Genomic DNA, 23,567 nt, shown 5'->3' on the forward strand with positions numbered 1-23,567 from the left:
AGGAGCACAACAATGAGTTTGAGGTGTTGACTTGGCCTCCAAATTCACCAGATCTCAGTTCAATTGAGCATCTGTGGAATGTGATGGACAAACAAGTGCGATTCATGGAGGCCCCACCTTGCAACTCACAGGACTTAAATTTTTAATATTCCTCTAGCCAACACGTGGCACTGACTCTCGGTTTTCATACTACACCACTAGGTGGTGTTCTCTGCTATATGGTGTGAGCGCTGTGTGGATTCAGCCCAGCTAACAGCACACCAATACTTAGGAAAGTAGAAAGCTAATCATTTAAATACACATTTTTAACAAGCAGCTAAATTGATTAATGCTATTTTGATCACTATTGAATATTGTGGCAACATTAATACCTTTTTCTGCGGTGCACAATTAACTGAGTTTTAATCTTGATCACAATTTTGGGCTTCCCACAATTAAATGACCATGACTGACCAATATTCAAAATCCATGGTGCACTATGTAAAATGCAAAGGAAATGGAAATCAAGCGCTCCCTAAATCAGCACCTTACCACGTGCCTGCACATGCGAATCACAGTTCACTGCACTGCACAGTTTCTTGCAGTAATTTTGACAAGTAACACTGTTAAAAGAGAAAATATACAACAAAAAATCTGATGTTTGCCACCACAAAAGGTGAAAACTTGTCCCCTTGCAGTGGATGATCATCTGTCCATTATTTGGAAAAACTCTGAATTTTTCTTCATGTTAACCAAGAAAAAATCATAACCAAAGAGTTCTGTAGAGTTGTGTTGTTAAAATAACACAGCTAATGGTGAAATTATGGTTGAACAGTGGTCGCATGGTGGCCATTCATTAGTAATGTGTGGACAGCTACCAACTGCAGACTACCTGCAGAGGATGTCTGTTGTTAGATGGGGGTAGAGTCAAAAAAATGTGGTATAACCGGTCTGTGGGCTGCTCTTGTTCGTGCTGTGTTGGTCCATCAGCCAGCCTCAGAGAGGAGCAAAGTTATAACATACAAAGACTTGAAGTGAAGCCGAGTGTTAAAAACAACGAAAAGTATTTTTTAATCTTTGATGTTTTATTCCTGCCTCTCGCATTCTTGGTGGACTCTGCTGTCGCTCTTTTCCCAAGTCCAGCAGACATGTCAAACAAACAGCTTTTGACCGATGTGCAGCTTCGTCCACATCAAGCAACACGCTGTTGGAATTATGGAGGCCTGGACGAGAACACGTTTGCATTGGTCGAAGATGGCCCTCCGTAGGCTGATGCCTCTGCAAAGAGACGCATAAGTTTAATTAATGCATGAAAGCCAAGAAAAATGGTGCAGTGGCTGCTAATGTGATGTAGTCCTGGATATTTGAGGCGCACAATCATACTTGCACACATGGAGCGCCTAAAACCTTCAGTGACAAGAGTGAAAAATTGCACTTGCACATCACTGTGTACACCTCGCAGCAACCTTTATGAATGGGAAATCCCCACCAGCAATCAGCCTATCTTGCTGAGTGAGCGTACGAACGTACATCCCTAGAGTGGGGGTTTGTGTTTAAAGATTTGGCCATGTGCCCCAGCGTAGTAGTATGCTTTGTAATAAGGTGATGCATGATTGGCCTTTCTGCGGCACAGTTTTCTGCTTGAACAATCAGTGGGGGCCATTTAAATTACAATTTAAAAGGGATCCTGCAGATAGGCGGACGAAATATAGTACAGTCATGCTCGACAGACTTTGACCTGGAAAGTGGACAACACAATGGGCTCTCGATGCATTAGAGAGTAAAAGAGGCAGGGAAAGCGCTCGTTACAGAGGTAAGTAGTCAGTCTCAGCCTAGGTGTCCCCTCCCAGACCTCAGGCCTTTGCCTGTTGGGAAAATTCACACTCCTCACCACTTTAGCCTTTCCAGCGGCTCTCTTTACGTTGGCTCTAGTTGTGCTCTAAAAGACTTTGTTAGCAGACCTGGAAGCTGTGCCACTTCTAGCTTCCTCTGTCATCCAGGGCTTCTGATTGGGGAACACATGAACATGTTTGTTGACAGTACCGTTGTCGACACAGTTTACTGTTTATGTGTACTGGGATCAGTATGGTATAACTGTTTTTAAAATTTCTAGACTACTAGCTGTGGAATTAATTGCCCTTACGGGACAATAACGATCTTTGAATTAATTATAAAGATACTTTCAGAAGCTCTCTTGTTTACAAGGGAGCCGCCACAGTGGGTAGTTCCACAGATCGGATTTGCCAGATTTTAACACTTTGCTTGTTAGGTGAATGTGTAAACTATGCTCTTTTTTGTCATGCTCTGATGCTCTAGCTGACTGATTTGTTGGCTCATTCACTGTAGCATCTAATCTGAAGTAGCTGGTAACTAGCGATGATTACTAATGACAAAAGCTGAGAGTTAAATAATCTCTAAATTGTTGTTTTGCAACTTTTTGTTGAAACTATTGTTCCTACCATCGAGCTTAGTGAATATGAGCTCCTATAGATGATGGGAATGATTTTGCAGGTAAGTTATAAATAAATTTTTTGGACAAATGTAAATTTAAGATTGATTCTTAGAGGAGGTGTAATGCATGATCACAGTCATAGTTTTTTTGTTTGTTTATTTTTTAATTTAATTAAATTGAATCTTTATTTAGTTTGGTAGGTTTAAGTTAGTTTACAATATCTTGTCACGTTGTGCAGACAGTCATTATCATTTAATTTAATCATCTGTTTTTATTTCAGTTGACCAAAATGTTTTTTTTTTATTTTCACATGTAGTTTTTCAAAATAAACTTGAGTCTGATTCAAATTATTACAAGTCATTATATAGGAGCTTAGCTGTAAGGTTCATCATCTGGGGACCCCGAACATCTGTAAAAACCAAAATCAATAGGTAAGCTCACTTTTCCTCTCACAGAGCTCTGCCTCTACCATGATATACAGTATATAAAAAAAATGCCTGACTACAAGCCTGTGTAGGAAATTAAAATCAAAAACAAGAGTTGAAAAATGCTTACCTTGGCATCTGTCCTGTTCCCCTGTACGGGTGAAGGAGAAAAATAATACCGCGCCCATGAAATTCCACCATGCCTTTTATTTGAGTTCTAAGTGAATTATCACTGACCGGCCATCTGCTTGTGTGTTTACTCTGTTTCCATGGGCACCCATAAAAGCTCACAGGCCCACCTCGATGCGGGCGAAACTATCAAAGCTCGCCACACCCGTTTTAACTTATGCTGTAGACGTGTTTCTGAATATCTGTGGCATGGTTAAATAGCCACCGTGGTGATCACCGTCTCTCTCTCTCTCTCTCTCTTACACACACACATCCACACACAACATGAGAGTAAATGTTTACCTGGACTTGCATCACATGTGCGTGTCAGATGAGCTGCCCTCTTTGCCTCGCCTTGTGACGCAACACCACACACACACACACACACACACACACACACACACACACACACACACACACAGAAATCTTGTTTTATAAAGGAAACTGGAAGCTCTTATATCCCCACAGGTGAGTCAGCGCCTTTATCTGTCAAAGTTCAAACACACTGTGTCGTATTGTCGTAAAGATAACATGACTGGTAACTGACTGTTTGTGGACTTCAGCTCTGCCTTCAACACCATCATCCCTGATCTCCTCCAAGAAAAGCTGTCCCAGATGAACGTGCCTGATCCCATCTGCAGGTGGATCACTGACTTCCTGATGAACAGGAAGCAGCACGTGAGGCTGGGGAAGAATGTCTCGGACTCCCGGACCATCAGCACTGGCACTCCTCAGGGCTGTGTCCTCTCTCCTCTGCTCTTCTCCCTGTATACCAACTGCTGCACCTCTGACCACCAGTCTGTCAAGCTTATTAAGTTTGCAGACGACATGACTCTCATTGGACTCATCTCAGACGGGGACGAGTCGGCCTACAGGATGGAGGTCAAACGTCTGGCGTCCTGGTGCAGCCACAATAACCTGGTACTGAACGCACAGAAGACAGTGGAGATTATAGTGGACTTTAGGAAGCACACAGCCCCTCTACCCTCCATCATCCTGACTGACACCCCCATCACCACAGTGGACTCTTCTCGCTTCCTGGGAACTACCATCACCCAGGACCTCAAGTGGGAGCCCACCATCACCTCTGTCATCAAAAAGGCCCAGCAGAGGATGTACTTCCTGCGGCAGTTGAAGAAATTCAACTTGCCAGCAAGGACCATGGTGCAGTTCTATACTGCCATCATTGAGTCCATCCTCACCTCCTCCATCACTGTGTGGTACGCTGGAGCCACCACTAGGGACAAACAGAGACTACAGTGCGTTGTGCACTCTGCTGAGAAGGTGATTGGCTGTAACCTCCCATCTCTCCAGGACCTGTACACCTCCAGGACTCTGGGGCGTGCAGGTCGGATCACAGCCGACCACTCTCACCCTGGGCACAGACTTTTTGACCCTCTTCCCTCAGGCAGGAGGCTACGGTCCATACGGACCAGAACCTCCCGCCATAAGAACAGTTTCTTCCCCTCTGCTGTTGGACTCATGAACAATTACCCTAAGACTGTTACCACCACCCTCCACAAACGCTGATGACCCTATGTCTATGCACCTGTCTGACTGCACTGATGTACATATTAGTGGAATATAGTCTACATTCTTTTATCTTTTAATTAGTCTCTGCACTGTATATTTTGTAATTTTGTAATATTGTGCTATAGTTATAGCTCTAATATCTCTGTATATTTGCAATTTGTATACTTGTATATTGTCTTATAGTTTTTATACTTATTTGTTTTTTTTCTGTAAGCACGAAGTACCGCAGCAATTTCCTAATGCTGTGAACCTGTTCACCCATATGGCAATAAAAACCTTCTGATTCTGATTCTGATTCTGATTCTGACTAATGTCCACTTTAAAACCTTTGTTCTCATATGTAGATTTAAAGGATGTGTTCAGATTTTTAAGCCTCATCCTCTGACAGGTGTACCTGCAGACCCCAAAGGTACACTTTTTTTGTTTCTGTTTTAATTTCTTCATATATATACTTTAAATTCCTAATTTAAAGTATATAATTTAAAGTATATATATGTGTCAGGGGATCAGGGGACAGCAGACACAGATTAGCATGTAGCATTCCTGAATTTATTTTTTGTCAGGTACAAACCAGAAAAATCTAAACTTCAGTTAAATTCAGATTAATTTATTTATTTGTGTTGTTTGGACAAAGAGCTCTAATTTTATTTTGTTTCAAAATACAAAATTAAAAGTGTTCTAATGTGAATTTTGTAGTAAAATCAGATGAAGAAAAGTTTTTGCTGTTTTATTATTTGTTTTGTTTTACACAAAATCAAATTTTGCAACTGAAGAATAAATATAAAAGAGAATCAAGATGCAGGATTAGTCTATGTGCAAATTTGATGCAGGGGTCCGAGGGATCTTCCAGGAATGGTGATGCTATTTTCTGGAGAACTGATTGGTCAGAAGGAAGTGATTTCACACCTGTCAATTTCTAATTTCTAAATTATCAAGGCGATACACCCAGGTGAGAAGTGAACCACCTGGATAAGACCAAATCTTGCTTCATAGTACACACGTCTGGAGTTTTTGTTGTGTATTTGTAATGTTTTGGTCTTTGCTTTTATTTTTATGGATATTTTCTTTTAAGATCATATTTTTGAATGTCTGCCGTGTTCTCCAGTGTTTGCCTCCCTCTGTCTGGTCTGTGTGTTAATGCCATTGTCTTCCTTATTTCACTTCATGTTTTTCTTTGTGTTTCTTTTCTACAGTAATTTCTTCTTGGGGAACCCGGTTAGTAGTCCGTACATCCTAATTATAATGAGAATGACACATTTGAGAATGCAAATGTCAGACTTATTAAACTCACTGCCAGCTACCTAGCCTCTGTGATGTCTGATAACTGATTATTAATCTCAAAATAGTGCAAATATAGTAAGAATTTTAGGTATGGAAAGTTGGGCACGTACACACCTGTTCCTCATTCAGTTTAAGTATTGATGCTTTTATGACTCCCTGTATGAAATATTGTTAGCTGGTGTATAAAGAAATAATATTTACCCACCACAGCATTGTTATCCTTTTCACTTTGTTATTCTGTCTTTGTGTCATCATGGAAAATGCCATCCTGCAGAAGTCACCTGCTGTAGTGGTAACTCCCACAAAAAGGGGTTTGAATACTTTTGGTGTTTATATTGTGGAGCATTTGTATGATGATTGATTTCTGATTACATCATCTCTGTCTGTCTGTGGGCCGATTTTGTCAACACAATTGCATTCAAAGTACAAAATGCAGTTCTCCAGCGTTCCAGATTGGCCAAACCAATCTTGAATCTTGGCCTTCGTGTTGCAGCTTTTGTGATCCAAGTCTTAAAAATAATGCTGTAAATCAGGCAGCCCCAGTTTTCTCCAACGTTGAGCATGCACGTTGTAGAAACATCGTGGAAATTTGCCACAGTACCTGTGGATTTAGTCTGTCTCTGTCCTCCCAGACTGACTGCATGATATTTCAACTGTGCAGTGAATTTTGGACTTTTGTGATGGTATCTTGTCCCCAGAAATGCAGTACGTCTGAACATCTGAAGAACCTGTGTTTAGTAGCACCTGCAAGCTCTTTGCTCATCACTCCTTTACTTTTCCAGGAACTGACTCAATATTGATGCAATACTCATACATTGAAACCCAACACATTCTCACATTCGCAGCTATCTGGGCACGCTTTTCTCTTTTGTATTTCGTCTTGCTTTCATTTTTAACTCTATTTTTTCATGTTGTTTTTTGATTAGATTTAGGTATTAAAATTGCATGTTTAAGTTAAGGCACAACAACTATATATTTAGGGGTAAATTCATTGTTTATGTTTAAATAACAACCCTTACAAGATAAAAAAAAAATGTCCAGGATTTCACTGTTAGATTAGATTAGATTAGATTAGATTAGATTAGATTAGATTCATTGTCACTGCATATGTCACAAGTACAGTGCAATGAAATACAGATTGCATCTAACCAGAAGTGCTTGAGCAGTGATAAGAAAAATAGCATATGATAACAGGAGCAGTAAATGCTCAGACTGGGGGGTTTAGTAGTGCAGAGTAGAAGTAGTGCATTGTCTGTGATGATCCTGGGTCTGTGACCCAGCGTTTTCTGTTACTTACTTTTATGTCTTTGATTTTTAATATTTCTAGTTCTTCCTTTGGTTGATCCTCGGGCCTTTTTAGTTTTGTTCTCAGAATCCAGTTTGGATACAGCTCATTTGTATGTAGTCCAGTCTGTCCTAGTCTCATCTCTGTCTATTGTGTCTCTGTGTTTTCCCGAGTACAATGTTCCTGCGCTCTGGTGTCTTGTCTCACATGTTGTGCTCATTCAGGTATCTGTGTTCCTTTTCTTCACGTGCCTCCCTCCCTGTGTTGTCAAGTCTGTGTTTCTGTTTCCAGGTTTACTTCCTGTTTTACTTTGGCAGTCCTCGTATCGTGTGCTTGTATTCAGACTTGCGTTCCCCTCATCTCATTAGTGTGTTTCAGTTCACCTGTTCTTGCCGGCTGTTTCCACTCTCTTCTCATTGCTTCTTGTGTGTATATATTGTCTGTGTCTTCTTCAGTTGCTTGTTGTGTCGTACCCTCACTCCTCCTGGCAGTCTGTGTGTTTGTCTCTTGTTTCCCTGAGTTTCTGTGTTCCCTGGATTATTAGCCTTGTTAACCCCCACCCAGTTTTGTGAGTAGTCCAGCAATAAAGCCATCTTTTGGGTTTATGCCTGTCTCTGTCTGCCTCCCACACTGCTGCACTGACATTTGTCTATTTCAGACAGAAGTCTCCCAGTGAGCTCTATCAGACTACCCTGCATGTGGAAAAATTATGTTAAAGGTGTATCCACTGTATCCCAGTGTGAAGTTGACTACCTGTCACTATGTAACAAGTTGGAAGTGATGACAAGCAACAGTGCAATTAAAAGGGCAACACTTATTTTTAAAGGTCAGCACAAAGTTTGAGCTCCAGTGATTTTCTAGTTCTGGTTTCAGGTTTGTGTAGCATTTGTCCTTTTGACATAAATGTATCCCAATCACAGCCAAATCTGTCTGTGAAACTGTTGCTCTCTTTTTACACAATGAATATAAGGCTTCTTTGTCCTGAACCATATAATTATGTTCTTTTTTTTTTTTTTTGCATTTGTGTTATGAGACTTTTAAGTTACCCAAGCATTCCAAAAATAGCTCCGACTAGACGCGCCACTATTTCTTTTTATCAGTGCAAGAGCACGCCCCACATTCATTTGTAAGCTCTCTCACTGCTGAAAATACTGCAAAGCAAATGGTTAAAATGCTTGTAAGTGTAATGGGTGCAAATTATATATATTTTGTTTGTTTTTTAAATATGTTGATCCTACAAGACTGCAGCGCTGAAATGTTAGATCTGAGTTTGTAACACAAACACATACCAAAGACAACTGTTTTTCTATTGCCCTTATGACTGTCTGAATACCTTGATGATGTCATTGATGAAGTCAGAGGCTCCGTCATGCTTATTCTTATCTGCTTCGGCTACAAGACAGAGTTGTTTCTGTAAACAAGCTGCTCAGACACTGGATGCATCTGGAGTTAGGAATGTACGAAAGCACAAAACGAAGGCAGAGATGATGTTCGCGTAACACTGAGACACTTTATTGGTGATCAAAATCCATCCCTTTACCAGAGTGAGATGAAGAGTGTTTTTTGTTTTTGTTTTTTCTGACCTATAACAATAGCAGTGCAATAAATAAAACAAAAACTAGAGAACATCAAAAGGCTGAATGCTCAGCATTCACACATAAAAAGGCATTATAATAGTTGTCCAACATACAAACACTTATGTAGTTAACAATAAATAATCACACTAAATAAATTAAATTCTAACAAAGTCTGGACAGTGTTTTTGCACAGCATCTAGTGAAGCCGTCTAGCTGGTCTACTGCTTTCTCGGGTGTTCAGAGCCGTCCTCTGTGAACTGGTTAACACGCTGTGGAAGGACAGAAACAGGAGGTCAACAAATACATAACCACAGAAACTGAGTTAATTTCAGTTTAAAATCCACGGAGGAAAAAAGCTATATTAGCAGATACAGATGTAAAAAAAAAAACCAAACATCTAGACTTGTTTTCCCTAGGGTACACATGAGTGCGTGAGGAGTACCACGCATGTCTACACTGCATGAAACTAAAATGTGTTGTTTCCAAATATGTGACGTCGTCATGAGTGTGCGCATGTGTTGCTCAGTAAGACGTGACCACATCTAAGTGGAGTAATTAGGCTCTTGCAGGTCATCACGTGCAAAGTTAGTGTGTCAGTACTGTTATTGTTTAGGACACGCAGGTGAATGTGTACAAACGAGCGTGTGGTTTCTCTTTACGCTGGTATTCCCTTCATTGATGGAGCAGGTGGACACATCCCTCACTAATCCCGACTAATTCCTCTAGTAGAGAATTCTCTATTTCTGCATGATGCGTCTCGCTGTGTTTGACAACAACAACAGGCGTACATGCTCTCCTGTCACTCCGTGAGACCACTCCTTCCTGTTTGGCTCTAGACTCTTGTGAGTAGCGGCTAGACGCATTCCTCTAAAGAGTTAAGCAAGACCAGTGGGGAAAATACATCACCGAAATATACACCTCCGGAAATATGGGAAGACTACATTCCTTGTGACAGCATCACAATGTTGCTGCTCTAGCGGCATTGTTGCAATGGCATTAACACGTTATCCACCTGGTGGTCTTGTAACACTGCTTTTCCAGTGATTTGATGCTTTATACAGAGCAGTAAATGCTGAGTTGTAAAAAAAAAAAAGTACAGTGAGTACGTGTTTGTGTTCACAGAAGTGGGTCAAAACGTCATAGCACCTACCTCGTTGTAACCTGACGCACTCACACCACAACATCACCGGTGTGTTTCTGTAGCTTCTCCTGCTCTGACACAGTCCCAAGGTAGGAGGCCAGGAAGTTTTTATGTGACCTGTAACTACAGAAGACATTCAGCATTAGTATCAAAGGACGATACAGCTCGGACAATTGCAGTAGTCGGTTATTTTGAAAGGCAGGACTGCAGAGCCTGATATATTGTAGTGATCTGATTAAGGCAAATAAATATTAAGGAGGTCATTTCTATGGACCACAGTCCATAAAGAGCTGTAAGTCTCACTCTCACAGTAATAAGCTTTACTTTCTCTTTAGTAGAGGTGCATTGACTGCACTGCTGCTTGTTTCATTTGCACCATCTTGGCCTATTTGTCCACAATTTATGATGATGCCTGTGATTTGGTTACACATTGATAAGGAACTGTTATCATGTAGTAAATGACTTGTCATGCATTACAGGAATGCAGGATGGCAGTATATATGAAATCATGAGAAATACCAAAGACTTTACAGCTTTTCTGATAAAACATAGTCTGAGGTGACATATCAGATGGTGCTGTAACAACAGGAGTGACCACGAGAGCCATAGAAGTCATTGAGTTGATCTCAGGAAGGTGGTGAGCAATAACTCTAATGTCTGGGTGTGTTTGGGTGTGTTAATGTACTTTTTTATGTGTCAGTGTGGTCATATGCCAAGAAGCATTTCTGGGCTGGATGTGGGAATTGTAAGCTGTGATCTGTTGGGATTCATGGGGTGTGGATGGGTTCTCGGATGAAATCACCAGAGTCACGTGTTGCCTTAACGTAGTCCCAGCTTTTGTAAAAGTGCTGGTCACACTGGGAGCCAATATATTATGTTGTGAAAGTGGTGAGTTTTAATTTATAATTTAACCTCCTGAAACCTTACTTTAAGATCACCCAGTGGCTTTTGTTCCTGATAGCCAGGACCTAAAGCCTAGTTTCTGCAGCCTTACCATCAATAAGTGTGCTCTTGGGCGTGTTTACGTGGCTGTGTGTCCGTTTCATACTCACTGAGCACAGGTCATGAGCAGAATGGCGGTACAACTGATGACTGAAAGGACCACGGCGATGACCACTAAGACCGTCTGCACCAGCTCAGTGTTGTTGCTCTCAGTGGGCTCGTTTTTAATGATCTCCAGAGTCTGGATTCCACAGCGCTCCCCATCATAACCCTTCATACATCTGCAGAATAATAAGTTAAGAAATCACTGTGATGACCCGATGAAGAGATGTGATATCAGATATAGTGCCATTTGAATGTCGGACTTACTGTTGTAGTAACTTGAACTTGTCTGAGCCTGCCTATTAGTCAAGTTCAAGTAATTCTTGTCTACATTATTCATTTTGATGATTGTGATCCTACACTGGATATCTGATTCAATGAAGCCATATGCTTGCTGCATACTAACTGCAGAGCTCCTATTTACTCATGCAAAAATACAATGGCACCCCAGAACTGTACTTACATGCACACTGGCTCATGCAGGCCCTCTATGTGCTTGCAGTAGCCGTGAATGCAGTAGTCCAGGTGGGAGGTGCTGCAGGGATCCTCAGTGGTGCTCAGAGTGGATGTGTGTCCGTAAGTGAAAGCTGTGTGCTCGGGGTTGAAAGGAGTTGTGCTTTTGCTCTTGTGTCTGTTCCTCCTCTTGCCTTTACCCTTCCTTTTCTTCTTCTCATCTTGACTGGGATGCAAGTCTGTAGGAGGAAAGGAAGATTTTGAGGTTAAAAGGGAGTTTTTCCTCCCCACTGTCGCCAGGTGCTTGTTCATGGGGGTCGTTTTAACTGTGGGGTTTTGTCTGTAATTGTTGTATAGTCTGTACCTTACAATATAAAGCGCCTTGAGGCGACTGATTGTTGTGATTTGGTGCTATATAAATAAAATTGAGGTGAATTCCAGTTTAGTTTCCTAGGCTTTAAATATTTTTTTTCTTCAGTTCAAAATGTTAAAGTCAAGAAAACTTCATGTTTTACTTCATGCTTTTCAAAAATAGTATCCCAACAATTTTATGTAAAGATCTACTGATCACACAGTCGTATATTTACTATAATTTTGGAGTCTTTCTCACCGTGGAAGCTGACATTTTCATCATCTCCTCCTGAAATCATTTCGTCCGTTTCCAGCTCATCGTCATCATTGTGCAAACTCTGGAGGCCTTCCCCTGAGGCCAGGCCTGCAGTTACTCCGGCTTGGTCACCTGACTGTGTGCCCGCTGATCCCTGAGCACTTAAAGCACTGCAGACTACTGAAAAATTTCAACAGGACAAAGAGAAAAGAATAAAACATCAGATCTACATAGAAATACACATTTAAGTCAACTTCTTCCGATCTGGGATTATGAAACACATTCTTTCAAAGTTAGAAATCAACTAAGACTAAAAACTTGTTGCCATGAAGCGATGAAAGAAATCACAATTATCCGTCATACTTGCAGATCTGTTTAGCTGATCTTGCTGATTTTTTTTAATTAACCAGGAACGTAGGGTGAGATGCTTTCTGTTGAAATTGTGCTTCTAAATCTTTACTTCTGACTCATCATTCCACCTTTAAATACTGGGAACAGTCGTAAACCAGTACAACCAGTCCACATCCAAGACTGTATTGCAGACTGCATTGAATAGGACTGAGTGAAAGGATAGCGCAGTATTTGAAATATGATGACCTTTCGGTGTGTCTGCTGCATCACCTGCGCAGTGGCTGGGAATGATTTGGTTTCCAGAGGCACTTCCAACACAAATTCTTTTTTTCTCAAACACCTGAATACGTCTCTCTTCCCCGACAAGTCCTTGCCTGTGGATACACGTTTCGTCTCCTTGAACTATCCTCTGATCTTGTGCCATTTGCGTTTCTCTTCTTTTCATTTCAGTCATTTAAACTATTTGAGCGCGCACACACACACACACACACATACACACAAACACACAGATATTAAGTACAAGTCCAGACTTACCAAAGCACAGGAGACAGGTGAGGATGAGAGGGTTCATATCCCAGGAAAAGAGTGTTTTGTGTATGATAGTCCTGCACTAATCTGTGTGTGTGTGTCAGTAGGTATTGAAGTGTGTCTTTGTCCCCTGCTGACAGAGATTGTGCGTTGCTCTCTTTACCTCCACTGGGTGCAGCTTTTATAGACCAACGCCTGCGTCTCAGCTCGAAGGAAACAGATGGGTGGGTGTGTGTGTGTGTAAAAAAGAGAGAGAGCGAGCGAGAGTAACAATATGAGTGTGTGTGTGTGTGTGTGTGTGTGTGTGTGTGTGTGTGTGTGTGTGTGCCTAATGATTAATCTGCCCCAGGCAATACATTTTGCGCCTCGTGTTCTGGTGGGGAATAATGAGTACAAACACTTTGATATATTCTGACTGGTTTCTCATCACCATTAGAACACAGAAAACAGCTGCTTCTGTAACTTTTATTACTTCCTCAGGTCTCTATTTAAATGGCCTTAATTACACCTTCAGTCCAGTAGTGATGCACACAGACACACATACCAGCACACCATAAAGCTGTTTTAATGTTAATTTAAAAATATACCTGTATATTTTAGCCAGATTTTGTCACTTTTGTGGCCAAAGTGTTAGAAGCTGGTTTCCATAATCAAGTCGAAGCTACACTTTAGTCAGGGTACAAAGATGGTCAGGAAAAAAAAAAGGTGCACGACACTGAGAGCAGTACTGGTCATAAAATGAGTATTTATGAGTGTGTGTGTGGGTTTGATAATTGGTATCATGTACAGATATGGGCATATATTGAGAAGTAGATCTAAAAATGGCACTAGTGGTTGGTTTCTAGTAAATACCCCTCAGAGTTTTTCTTTTTGTGCTGAGATACAGTATAAGTTACTTTTTTGAAGACAATTTTTTTAAATGTCTTATTTTCTCTTTTAGTTTGTCTGTAAAATGAACACAATCTAGTCTGTTGTTTTCTTCTTCTATGAATGTCTGTGTTGTGTTTTGTTCAACAGGTTGTGTTTCTGTCTGAATTATTATGTGTGTGTTTTATTAAATGATAGTGTTACTATTTCTGTACACTGTAACTAAGAAGAGACCAAGGCTTGGGTGGGGAAGCTGCACACAAGGGTGTGTTGTTGTGTTGTTCTGTCTGCAGAGACAGGTTATCCCATTGTCCATGGCTCCAGCAGAATCCAGTAGAAACCTGCTAGGAATGCAGGGAACTATTCCATCTCATTGTCAAACCATGACCTGGAGCGCCTGGAATGCTTTATTAATGAAAAACGCGGAATTGAATTGTTTGGATTATGTGTAATGACATTGGGGATGTGAGATATGGATGTGTGGAAAATATGGCACAAGCCAGGAGAGAAGCACCACATAACAGCCTCCCACTGTAAACACACTGCTGTTCAGTTAAAAGCGTGCAGGGTGAAAACTCAAACACAAAAATACAGGAACTGGATGTCATTTGTGCATCTTCACAAAACTGTTACAAATGTGATCGTTCCCCACATGAAGCAAATTAGATTTAAGCATTTAATGTGTATACACACTTTCGTGTACATTTCTAGGAGACAACGGAAGTGCTTTTGAAAATGTATCTTTTTATTAATCTAGTCACTACAGGATGAATTCTCGGTTACGTGTTGTGTTTGGTCTTATTTTGATTAAGGGCCATCATCTATTAAGTTGACGGCCCTTAATTATGACTGAAGAAAGTCAAGGGTTCAAAGTTATTAGGCTTCATCCTCTGAGAACCCCCAACATGTACAAAATGGTGTCAAAGTTCAAAGTGCAGCTGCTGAACTCTTTCATGAGTTGGGTGGAAATTTAGACCTGTTGGTAGCTTCAAGCCATTATGAGTTGTCTCTGAGTGATATTAAATTATTGAGAGTGATGCTTCTAGCATAAATGACAGCTAATAATACAAATTACACAGGAACCATAACACAAACCTGTCTTGAAAAGCAAAACAAATGTACACATGGTAGACATCGAACTTGTTTGTTAAAGGACACACAAAAATGCAGCTTAGTGGGACTTCCCCCATTGTATTACTCACTGCATAAGCAGCCTACTATTACTTATGCAATAATAAGTAATGGCACGGTGCAGGGATTAGAGCAGCAGTTCCTGAATTTAGGATATCGCTATCCACAGGTTTTATGTTTAGACCAAAACGGATACCACAGAGTGGGTGTGTTTGTGGGTCTTTGTGTGTGTGTGTGTGTGTAAGCGCATGCTAATGTGTTTTTAAGTATGTCTTAACAGCGCAGCGTCTGCAGGTGAGTTAATGTTTATGTGTCATCATTGTTGTTCATTAGCATACAGAACACATCAAGAGGATTCAGGAGGCGTTAAAATGGATCATTGACTCTGGCTGAAGCCCTATTCAGGCTGCAGAGCTACTGATTAACTTGACACCTGACGCTGCACTCTGCAGTTCAGAAGATGACCACAGACATGCATATTTATTTGGATTTTATGAGGGTGGTGTGGGTGTACACAGTTAATGTAACTCTTTATGTTTTCATTAAGTCTGCTAATCACAAATAATAAAAAAAAAAAGAATAGTAAAAGTGAATCTGCCAGGAAACTAGGTTCTTGCCACCCGGTTTGCATTTGCAACACGTTTCTGCATCAAACTCTCATGAGGACGGAGTCAGCATCACCCAAAGCAGAGCGAAGGCGCTGATTTCACTGGTTTTTCCATCCATCAGGAGGCCAGGAGCCTGTCGACGCAGGGGTCAACGTCCAGAAAAGCATGTAGGTTTTTGTGCTTGCTATGGATAGTGACGCTGTTTGAATTCACTTGTACTGAATGTGTGTGTTGAAAGATGACTTTTTTTTTATCCAATAAGGCTTTTTTTTTTTGTTGTTGTAAAATAAAGACCAAAGCTTTTATTGTAATACACATAAATTAAGGTGCAATAGGAGCTGTACCTTTTTACCTACCGCTGTGTGCCAGTATTGTCTAAAAGGCACAGCTTAGCTGGCAGATCAAATGTACTCAACTTGTAATGATTGTGTAACTTGCATTAAATTACTGGAAGCAGGAATATACAATACCAGGACCTTTTGACACGCTTAATGAAGTTTGGGAGAATATCAGGAAAAATATCTAACTTGTGAAACAATTCACTTTTACTTTAACTCTTTATTGATACTCATCAGGTTAGCAACTAATACAACCTTTGTTCCAATACTGTGTACTCTGAGTTAGCAAAATCAATGAAGGAAGACAAGTTGTAAATCTGAAATCAATATATTTAATTTGTATTTGATTGAACATGTTTTCCCGGTTCATGTGCAGATATAACTGCCCAAGCAAAAAATATTATGCAAAGTGTGCAGCAAAAAGTCGTTTCTACATGTGTTGCTAAAATATGAAGGCACAAAACAATAAAAAACACAAAATAAATTTAAAAAATTAATATATATTAAAGAGAGATGTTGATCACATGGAAGAAAAATGTGAAAACTGCATGAAGGCTTGAGAAGAATTTGAAGACTCGCAGCTGCAGCCTTATCACCCGAAGAATGACTGAAACATGCGAGAGTAAAAAAAGAAAAATCGAATTGCATTCATACTTTGTAACAGAGCTTCAAACACAGACAAAGATTCCACAGAATATAAACGTTACTACTTTAAATTATCAGAATGAGGAAAAGCTTCAACTGTTAAAGGGCAAAACTTTACACCCAGCGGCCGGTTTAAAGTAACATCATCACGCTTGCAAGTGCAAAAAGGCAACAATAAATAAAAGCTAGAGCAGGCAGATGAGCTAAACATAAATTAAAAACAACATTCAAACCACAGTGTAAACAGTGCTAATCTGTATTTTAGGACATTAAGTAGTAGTAGGAGTAGACTGGACTGTTAGACGAACAAAACATTTTCAACTAGTTCTATTTTTGGATCTTGAAGGTTGATTGAAAAGATATCGCAGCCTCACTGAACCACAGAAAAGCTTTTGAGATTCTATATTTAGGCCTCATAAAAACAGAGGGTCCAAAGTGAGGAAGTCACAGCATCATAATGATTATGATCAGTTCTGGTGGTTATTGTCAGCCAGTGCAGAACTACATTTCTCCTTGCAGCAAAATACAATAGTTGCAGCTTCACAATTGTTCATTTTCCATTAATTTTCAGTATCGTGTGGGCGGTGTCACCCATAGAAACTGTTTTTGTGCGTCTGACTATTCATCTTTTCAAACTGAGTGTAACAGGTGCAGTTGGAAAACAATCCCACCGCACACAAAGCTGACCATTTTAATCTCTTTGTGATGATCTGCCCGCTCGATAAAGCCGTGTGACGTACAGCATAACGGAAGTAGGAACAATTCAGTAAACCAGCCACTGAGCGTAAGCTTGCCAGGAGGATCGTGGTATGTTGAAACTGGGGCAATCCCGATTTGCCTTTTCCAGCAGAGGATGCCATAAGATTGTGTGAGACACTAAGCCATCTGGACTCCCGTGTAACCCTGCCGCTTCGGCTGACGAGGAAATCTGTTCTTCTTATACCTGTAAGAGTGACACAGAATATTATTCAATTCCAGAATGGACAAATCACATCTCAGGAATTTCATCATGCTATTCTTTAATAAAATCAACACCACAGGTTGTTGAAAATGACTGAATGAATCAGAGTCGTCATTGCGGTTTGATGCATCTGCATGAAACAACATGCTGGGGACAAGACTTTATTTCCTGAGCTGCTTAATTCAAAGTAAAAAGGTAGACCTGTAGGTTGCAATGTCAGGTCAAGAGCACCCTCAAAGTTTATTATTATTACACTTTTAGTAGCTTAATATGCAGACTACTTCTGACAAATAAGCATCAGAAAAAAAAGACATTTGACATCTGTATGATGTCAGTATGAGCAGATATCCTTAATATCACCTATTGTCTCAGGCACACCTCTGACTATGAGCACAAAGACCTCATTTAATTGCTGTTTAAAGTTTTAGTTTATGAGAAGCAGCTGGACAAAAGAAAGTTGACTTAAAGAGAGAGAGAAGGGATGAACAATGGAATAACAGAGGACCTGCACTAAGGCTCAGTCATTTCGAACAGTGACTCATGCACAGCTCCTCTTACAGAGTCCACGAATAAAAATATGGAGATAAGTCACATAAAACCCATAATATTTGTTATTAATTAGTCTGATTTCAATAATAAACTTTCTGATAGTGACTCAAAAAAAAAAAGATTTAGTGATGTAGTAATCTGATACACATTTTGAGACTGGCCCATATAAGTGAAATATTAAAACCAGTTCTCAAACAGCCTTGTAGTATCATCATACTTATAATATGTTCTCTTCTCTCCGTTTTTGTAAGAAGTCTCACTGCTGCAGTTTGGTGCCCGCTAAGTAACTATTACAAAAGACTGAAGAAACAAACTCACAAAGTCACAACAAAAGTTATCACTGTTGCACCCACACATGCATTCACAGACCAAAGCCTTACCATTTGCAGCACAAGTACAGAGCTCCAGCCAATCCTATAATCAGCAGACTCACGCAGAAAACTATGACAATTATTTGCCCTTCACCCATTGGCTGAAAAACGAGTTCCGGTGTGTCACACCTGGGGCCAATGAAGCCCCTCTCACACCTGCAACGCAAACAGACGAGTCATGTGTAACTAGTTATGATGACAAAGTAGCAGACATTCACCCACCCACACAGGCGCGCTCACACACACACACACACACACACACGCAATCGTACTTGCAGTGGTGTTCATTGATGTCCAGAAGCAGCATGCACTGGCCGTCGTTCAAACAGTAGTTGTCATAGGAGCTGTCGCAGTTCTGCGTCGATCGCTTAACCGCATGTGGGCGCTTTTCTCCCTGCCCTGCAGCAAGCAACAAGCTGCCGTCAGAAGCTTTCCCTGAATGTATGGAATGACTCATCGATCTCGATAAGAACTGCACAAAGCTGATTCCATAGATGGGACTGTGGATGTTACTTTTTACTTGAGCTGTGTTTGAACTTTTCCATTTTACTTTTGCTGAAATAAAAGTGCATGCAATAGGATACAGAAGAATGCATCTTTATTAATGTTTCTATTAATGTAATCTTTTTGGTAAGATCCAGTGCATTAGTTTCTGAGAGGAAAAATAGCAAAATGATTGTTGATCAAATTTTGATTTTGAAAAAGATTTTGATCAAATGTAAAAATTCACCAGTTTACACTGTGGCCAGATGAATATCTGAGAGTTGAGTTGTTGGCTTGGAAAAGCAAAATTACATCATTTACATATTTCAGTGAATTCCAGTGTTTTAGCTACTAAAAAGACATCATCTATAAAAATATCAATTTACTGCAAATCTTGCTTGTTCATTTAACTTTATGTCTTATCACAGCGTGATGTGTTTATTAAATTTGAATAGATTCATCACCTTGTTACATTATTGTCAGTGTAAAGAGCTGAGTGTGATTCTATCCAACAGCGTGGAACTCCATCCATCCTCTGTAATTGTTGTATTGTCTTTACCTTACGATATAAAGCGCCTTGAGGTGACTGCTTGTTGTGATTTGGTGCTATATAAATAAAATTAAATTTAATATAATGGAATTTAATCCATCCATCCTATTTTTGGCCACAGCTACTGTTTGTTATTGACATTTATCTCCATTAATGAATCATTTTATCTAGAGTCAGAAAGGGAATATTTACCTGTACAGTTTTACTGTGCCTAAGGTGATATCACCGTTTTGTCCTCCCAACAGTCCAAAACCCAAATATATTCACTTGATTTTAATTTAAGGAGATAATCAAATTTTAATCAAACAGCAATATAGCTGCCAAATTTGATAACACTCATCCTCATAACCACCATTTGCATCAAATCCAGCTGGATTACTTCATAACAGCAAAACTTGGCAATTTTTCTGTTTTGCTACCCTATAAAAATTGCAGATAAAAGGTCATCACAGCAGCTGTCCATGTGAATACCTGCAGGGAGAGAGGCGCTGTCTGCAGTCTGCACTCTGGGTGAGACACTCTTGGTGAGTACATATGGCCAGATCAGCATGACACCTGTTAAACAAAAAAGATCCTCGTTATTCACACTGGATATAAGTCTGGTATGGACAATGAGCTCTAGAAGTGCTGTCCAAACTTATTTTCTAATTACTAACAGCTTTCAAATGCCTAGTCACCAACTCCTGTGGCTTGTGTACCTTTAAAGCAAACTTGTTGCTCCTTGTCAAGCGTAATACATGAAGTGTGATCAGTTTTACAGTAAGCTGTTAGATGATCTTGTCTTGTTTTGCTTTGCAAGTCTCTATTTTTTTTAAGAATTTTTTTTGGCCTGTTTATGGCTTATTGGATGGTTTTTGGAGTGGAGGGAGGCAGGAGGGCAGGAGGAGAGATGGGGAAGACATGCGGTAAACGGTGACAGGACGGGACTCGATCCTGTGCTGACCGCTCCACCACACGGGATACATGGTCACCCTGGCGCCCCGTCTCTATATTTTGGTCCATAATGCACTGAGTGTTTCTTCCTATTAAAAGGGAGTTTTTCTTTTCCACTGTTGCCAAGTTTTTGCTAGTAGGGGGTCATTTTGAATGACTGCAGGGTCTTTATCTTACAATACAAAGCGTCTTGAAGCAACTGTTTGTTGTGATTTGGTGCTATATAAATACAACTGAACTGAATTGTCATTTTCACTCGTAGAGAAGAAATGTACAGTTAACAGCAACATGTTTCACGTCATTTGTAAAACAATATTGTATGCGAGAAGGATTATCCGTTAATTAGTCCACAACAACCGAAAATGATTTATGTTTGTTGGTTTTGCTTAGCGATCTCTCCAGGGTGTTCCTAGCCTCTCACCCAGTGACAGCTGTATAGGCTCCAGCCCTGAAACCGGATTTGTGGTTGAGAAAATGGATGGATGGTTTTGTTTACATAACACCAGCATTAAGAAAAAAATTCAGAAATCCTAAATATGAGGGTAAAAAAACTTTGAGACTCCCTGTCAGTTTTAGGCCATGGCAAGAAGGTATACCTTGTGTTACCTGGCCTACACACAGTACCTGTACTAGCCTGCACAACTTTGTAATGGACAGTACTAGAAGACGCCCACATTCCAACAGACAGGATGCAAAAACATATCAAATAGAATGCAAGATGTGTCTCGTTAGGACTGGTTATGAATCTGGTAATACTTGCTATAAAATCTTGTCTATCGCTCCCTTTTCTGTGTTTCTGTTCCTGTCTGTTGTTATGGCTGCAGAGGTATTTTCATCTGTTTTCAGTGACGGAGCTCAGGCTGGTTGTTGGGTGTTTCTGACATGGCTGACTGGTGTAAAATACACTGTATGCTGGAAGTGGTGAAGCAACTTTCCCTATTACTAATTAATCACTGTTTAATCAGCTAATTTATATCATTAGCCAGTGACTCACTCTAATAGCACATTCCTAACATCCAGCCTCCTTCATCACATTAATTGAGCTTTAAATTAATCTTGTCTTTTTCCAGAATTTTACATGATGATTTAATGCATACAAATGTGACTCTTTGCCGGTTGGTAACAGTGTAACAGTGTCGTATAATATAATGCAGAGTTGTCACTTGCAATAGAGTATTTTTACATCTCAGTATCAGTACAAATACATAACTGAAGGACAAAGGGTGTTAACTAGAATTAGCTGCACTGTTTCCTTCCTAATTTTGTTATCTGAAAGAATGAATGTGAATGAAAAAAATGACATGCTCTCAGATAATAATTCTCTGGGCTCAGCATTTGTCTCAAAATCTTCCACTCAAATGGTTTCTGTGATCGGGTGGTTTAATTTACACGCTTCTAATTCTGATGATTTCAGCTTTTCAGTTCTTCTTCTTGGGGCTGTGCTTGTTAAATAATGATTTGTACAAAATAAAAACACATACCAGCTTATGATTTATCGTTTTTAATGAAAAACTACCCTCTATATCTATCTATCTATAGCATCTAAAGTAATCTGCTTGTAGCCTACTACAATTTAAAAATACCTACAAGTGACAACTGACACTGGGGCTAAATTAAAATGGGCACACACCCACAGCAGCCCAAACGGGATCTGGCAGTAAGGAGTCACTAACGCTGGTAAATAATGTGGATAAAACTGCGTTTGGTTACTTTTTAGTTCAGTATTCGGCTCCATTGGACGCCACGTTCAACTTTGAAACGATCCGTAGACCGTTTGACGCGATCTTCGCTCCGCATGGATACACTGAGCTGCCACCCCTGTCAACGCATCAAACTCCGACAGTGTCACTATACAAGTGTCAACCTAACATCATCCATTCAAACACTGAGAGAGAAAAAAAAAACACTTTACCGATAAGTGAAAGGAGCGCTGACAGTTTGCTGTTCCCCATTTCTTCAGCAGACAGGTCGCTGGTAGGACGCGCAGGATGAGCCGCTTCCGACTTGTGATTAGGTAAAGGTGCAGGAGACGTTTCTTCTGGAAGCCAGTGGGCTTTCAGCCCTGCGGTCTGGGTGTGGTGACAGACTCCTCTAATTTAGATCATTTCACGCTTCAGAGGTTTCAATGAAAGGACAGAAGCTTAAAGCAGAAGCTTGTCGCCTCCATCCTCCTCTCCTCCTTATTATAGACTCCTTATTCAAATGGAAAATCAAACATATTTTCAGATGATTGGTAAAAGGTAGTGGCGACACAATAAAAATCTCTCATACTGGTAAAAAAAAAAAAAAAATTTGGAAATCTAAGATCTAAATTTCAAAGTAGCGCAAAGACATTTTATAAAATGATGAATGCTCATTTTATTTTTCATGCTGAGCGCATGTTTCAAGGAAGACTTGAAATTGTAGGATTTCCCGACTAATTACCAACATTGCTGTAAAAAAATTCATCGTTTAAGAAAAGAATTAGAGAAATATAATGCTGCAAAGAGTTTGTAATTATTTGTTGTCATTACCTATGGTATGCCACACAAGGCTGAAAAACAATATTGAATTCTTGTTATTTTCAAACCCTCAGGGGAGTGCTGCATTAAAAACAGAAAGTCAAAATATCTGCACCGGTTCAGGAACAACGCTTATTGTTACATTTATAAATGAAAGTTTAAACTCTACCATGCAAGAAGAACAAATATTACCAAAGAGTGGGGAACTGTCCTGTGGCAGGATCAATCAAAAATGTAAAAACATTTATGGAAATTATGGCCCCATGTGTCCTCAGGAGAGAAACCATCCTTCTTGTAATGAGAGGACTGTTCAAAAGTCAGCATCAGTGATTGTGTGGATGTGTATTAGTGCACATGGCTTGTGTAATCTGTGAAGGCCCTATTAATGCAACAATGATCCTGGTGTAAAGGAGTTAGGTGGTAATCTGGTTTGCCTGATAAACAGTCTGAATAACTTTTAAGTTTTCCGTTTGTTTAACCTCGGCTAATTAAAATGACAGTTTTCCTATACCATTCCTTTATTCCCAGTTTATGTATGGGACCACAATTCATCATATTTTAACAGTTAAAATCTGCTTTTCGAGCATGTTTAGTCTTTCACATGTAAATCTGTTACATGTTAACCTGGTGATAAGGTACTGTTTAATTTGACTTTGGGCCTCCGTTTTTGACTTAATAAATGGATCGTTTACAGTTTGTCTGGGGATCAGTGAGTATTATCCCTTCAAAAGCTCAATAAGTGAAAATCAAACAGGCATAAATCAATTTTTAAATCCTACTTGTATGCATGTTATATTATCAAATTG

The 23,567-nt window shown here is 39.9% G+C and overlaps 2 protein-coding genes across 3 annotated transcripts; both read right to left on the reverse strand.

The window, feature by feature from the left end:
- Positions 1-8,688: 8,688 nt before the first annotated feature.
- Positions 8,689-12,988, reverse strand: areg (amphiregulin). Of its 2 annotated transcripts, none has more exons than XM_030738427.1 (6): positions 12,831-12,988; positions 11,949-12,122; positions 11,349-11,577; positions 10,894-11,064; positions 9,851-9,964; positions 8,689-8,969 (listed from the first exon to the last, which is right to left on the reverse strand). In XM_030738427.1, exons 1-5 carry the CDS (start codon positions 12,865-12,867, stop codon positions 9,871-9,873), a joined length of 705 nt encoding a protein of 234 aa, XP_030594287.1. In that variant the 5' UTR covers positions 12,868-12,988; the 3' UTR covers positions 8,689-8,969; positions 9,851-9,870. The 2 variants fall into 2 exon arrangements, with proteins under 2 accessions (XP_030594287.1, XP_030594286.1); XM_030738426.1 differs by having other exon boundaries at positions 8,690-8,969; positions 11,949-12,125.
- Positions 12,989-16,092: 3,104 nt separating this feature from the next.
- On the reverse strand, positions 16,093-22,310 carry LOC115785931 (proepiregulin-like). Its single transcript, XM_030737873.1, has 5 exons — positions 22,173-22,310; positions 19,799-19,882; positions 18,567-18,693; positions 18,304-18,450; positions 16,093-17,356 (listed from the first exon to the last, which is right to left on the reverse strand). The coding sequence occupies exons 1-5, from the start codon at positions 22,210-22,212 to the stop codon at positions 17,290-17,292; spliced, it is 465 nt and encodes a 154-aa protein (XP_030593733.1). The 5' UTR covers positions 22,213-22,310; the 3' UTR covers positions 16,093-17,289.
- Positions 22,311-23,567: the final 1,257 nt, after the last annotated feature.

The sequence above is a fragment of the Archocentrus centrarchus genome, chromosome 9, assembly GCF_007364275.1.
Source record: "Archocentrus centrarchus isolate MPI-CPG fArcCen1 chromosome 9, fArcCen1, whole genome shotgun sequence".
Classification (NCBI taxonomy): domain Eukaryota; kingdom Metazoa; phylum Chordata; class Actinopteri; order Cichliformes; family Cichlidae; genus Archocentrus; species Archocentrus centrarchus.

Coding starts and splice junctions, on each gene's coding strand:
- areg (XM_030738426.1), bottom strand. CDS start 12,867: ATGAACCCTCTCATCCTCACCTGTCTCCTGTGCTTTG. Junction 12,126..12,830: donor CACCTGTCTCCTGTGCTTTG/GTAAGTCTGGAC, acceptor GAAATTTTTCAG/TAGTCTGCAGTGCTTTAAGT. Junction 11,578..11,948: donor TGAAAATGTCAGCTTCCACG/GTGAGAAAGACT, acceptor TTCCTCCTACAG/ACTTGCATCCCAGTCAAGAT.
- LOC115785931 (XM_030737873.1), bottom strand. CDS start 22,212: ATGGGGAACAGCAAACTGTCAGCGCTCCTTTCACTTATCG. Junction 19,883..22,172: donor AGCGCTCCTTTCACTTATCG/GTAAAGTGTTTT, acceptor TTTGTTTAACAG/GTGTCATGCTGATCTGGCCA. Junction 18,451..18,566: donor ATCAATGAACACCACTGCAA/GTACGATTGCGT, acceptor TTTGCGTTGCAG/GTGTGAGAGGGGCTTCATTG.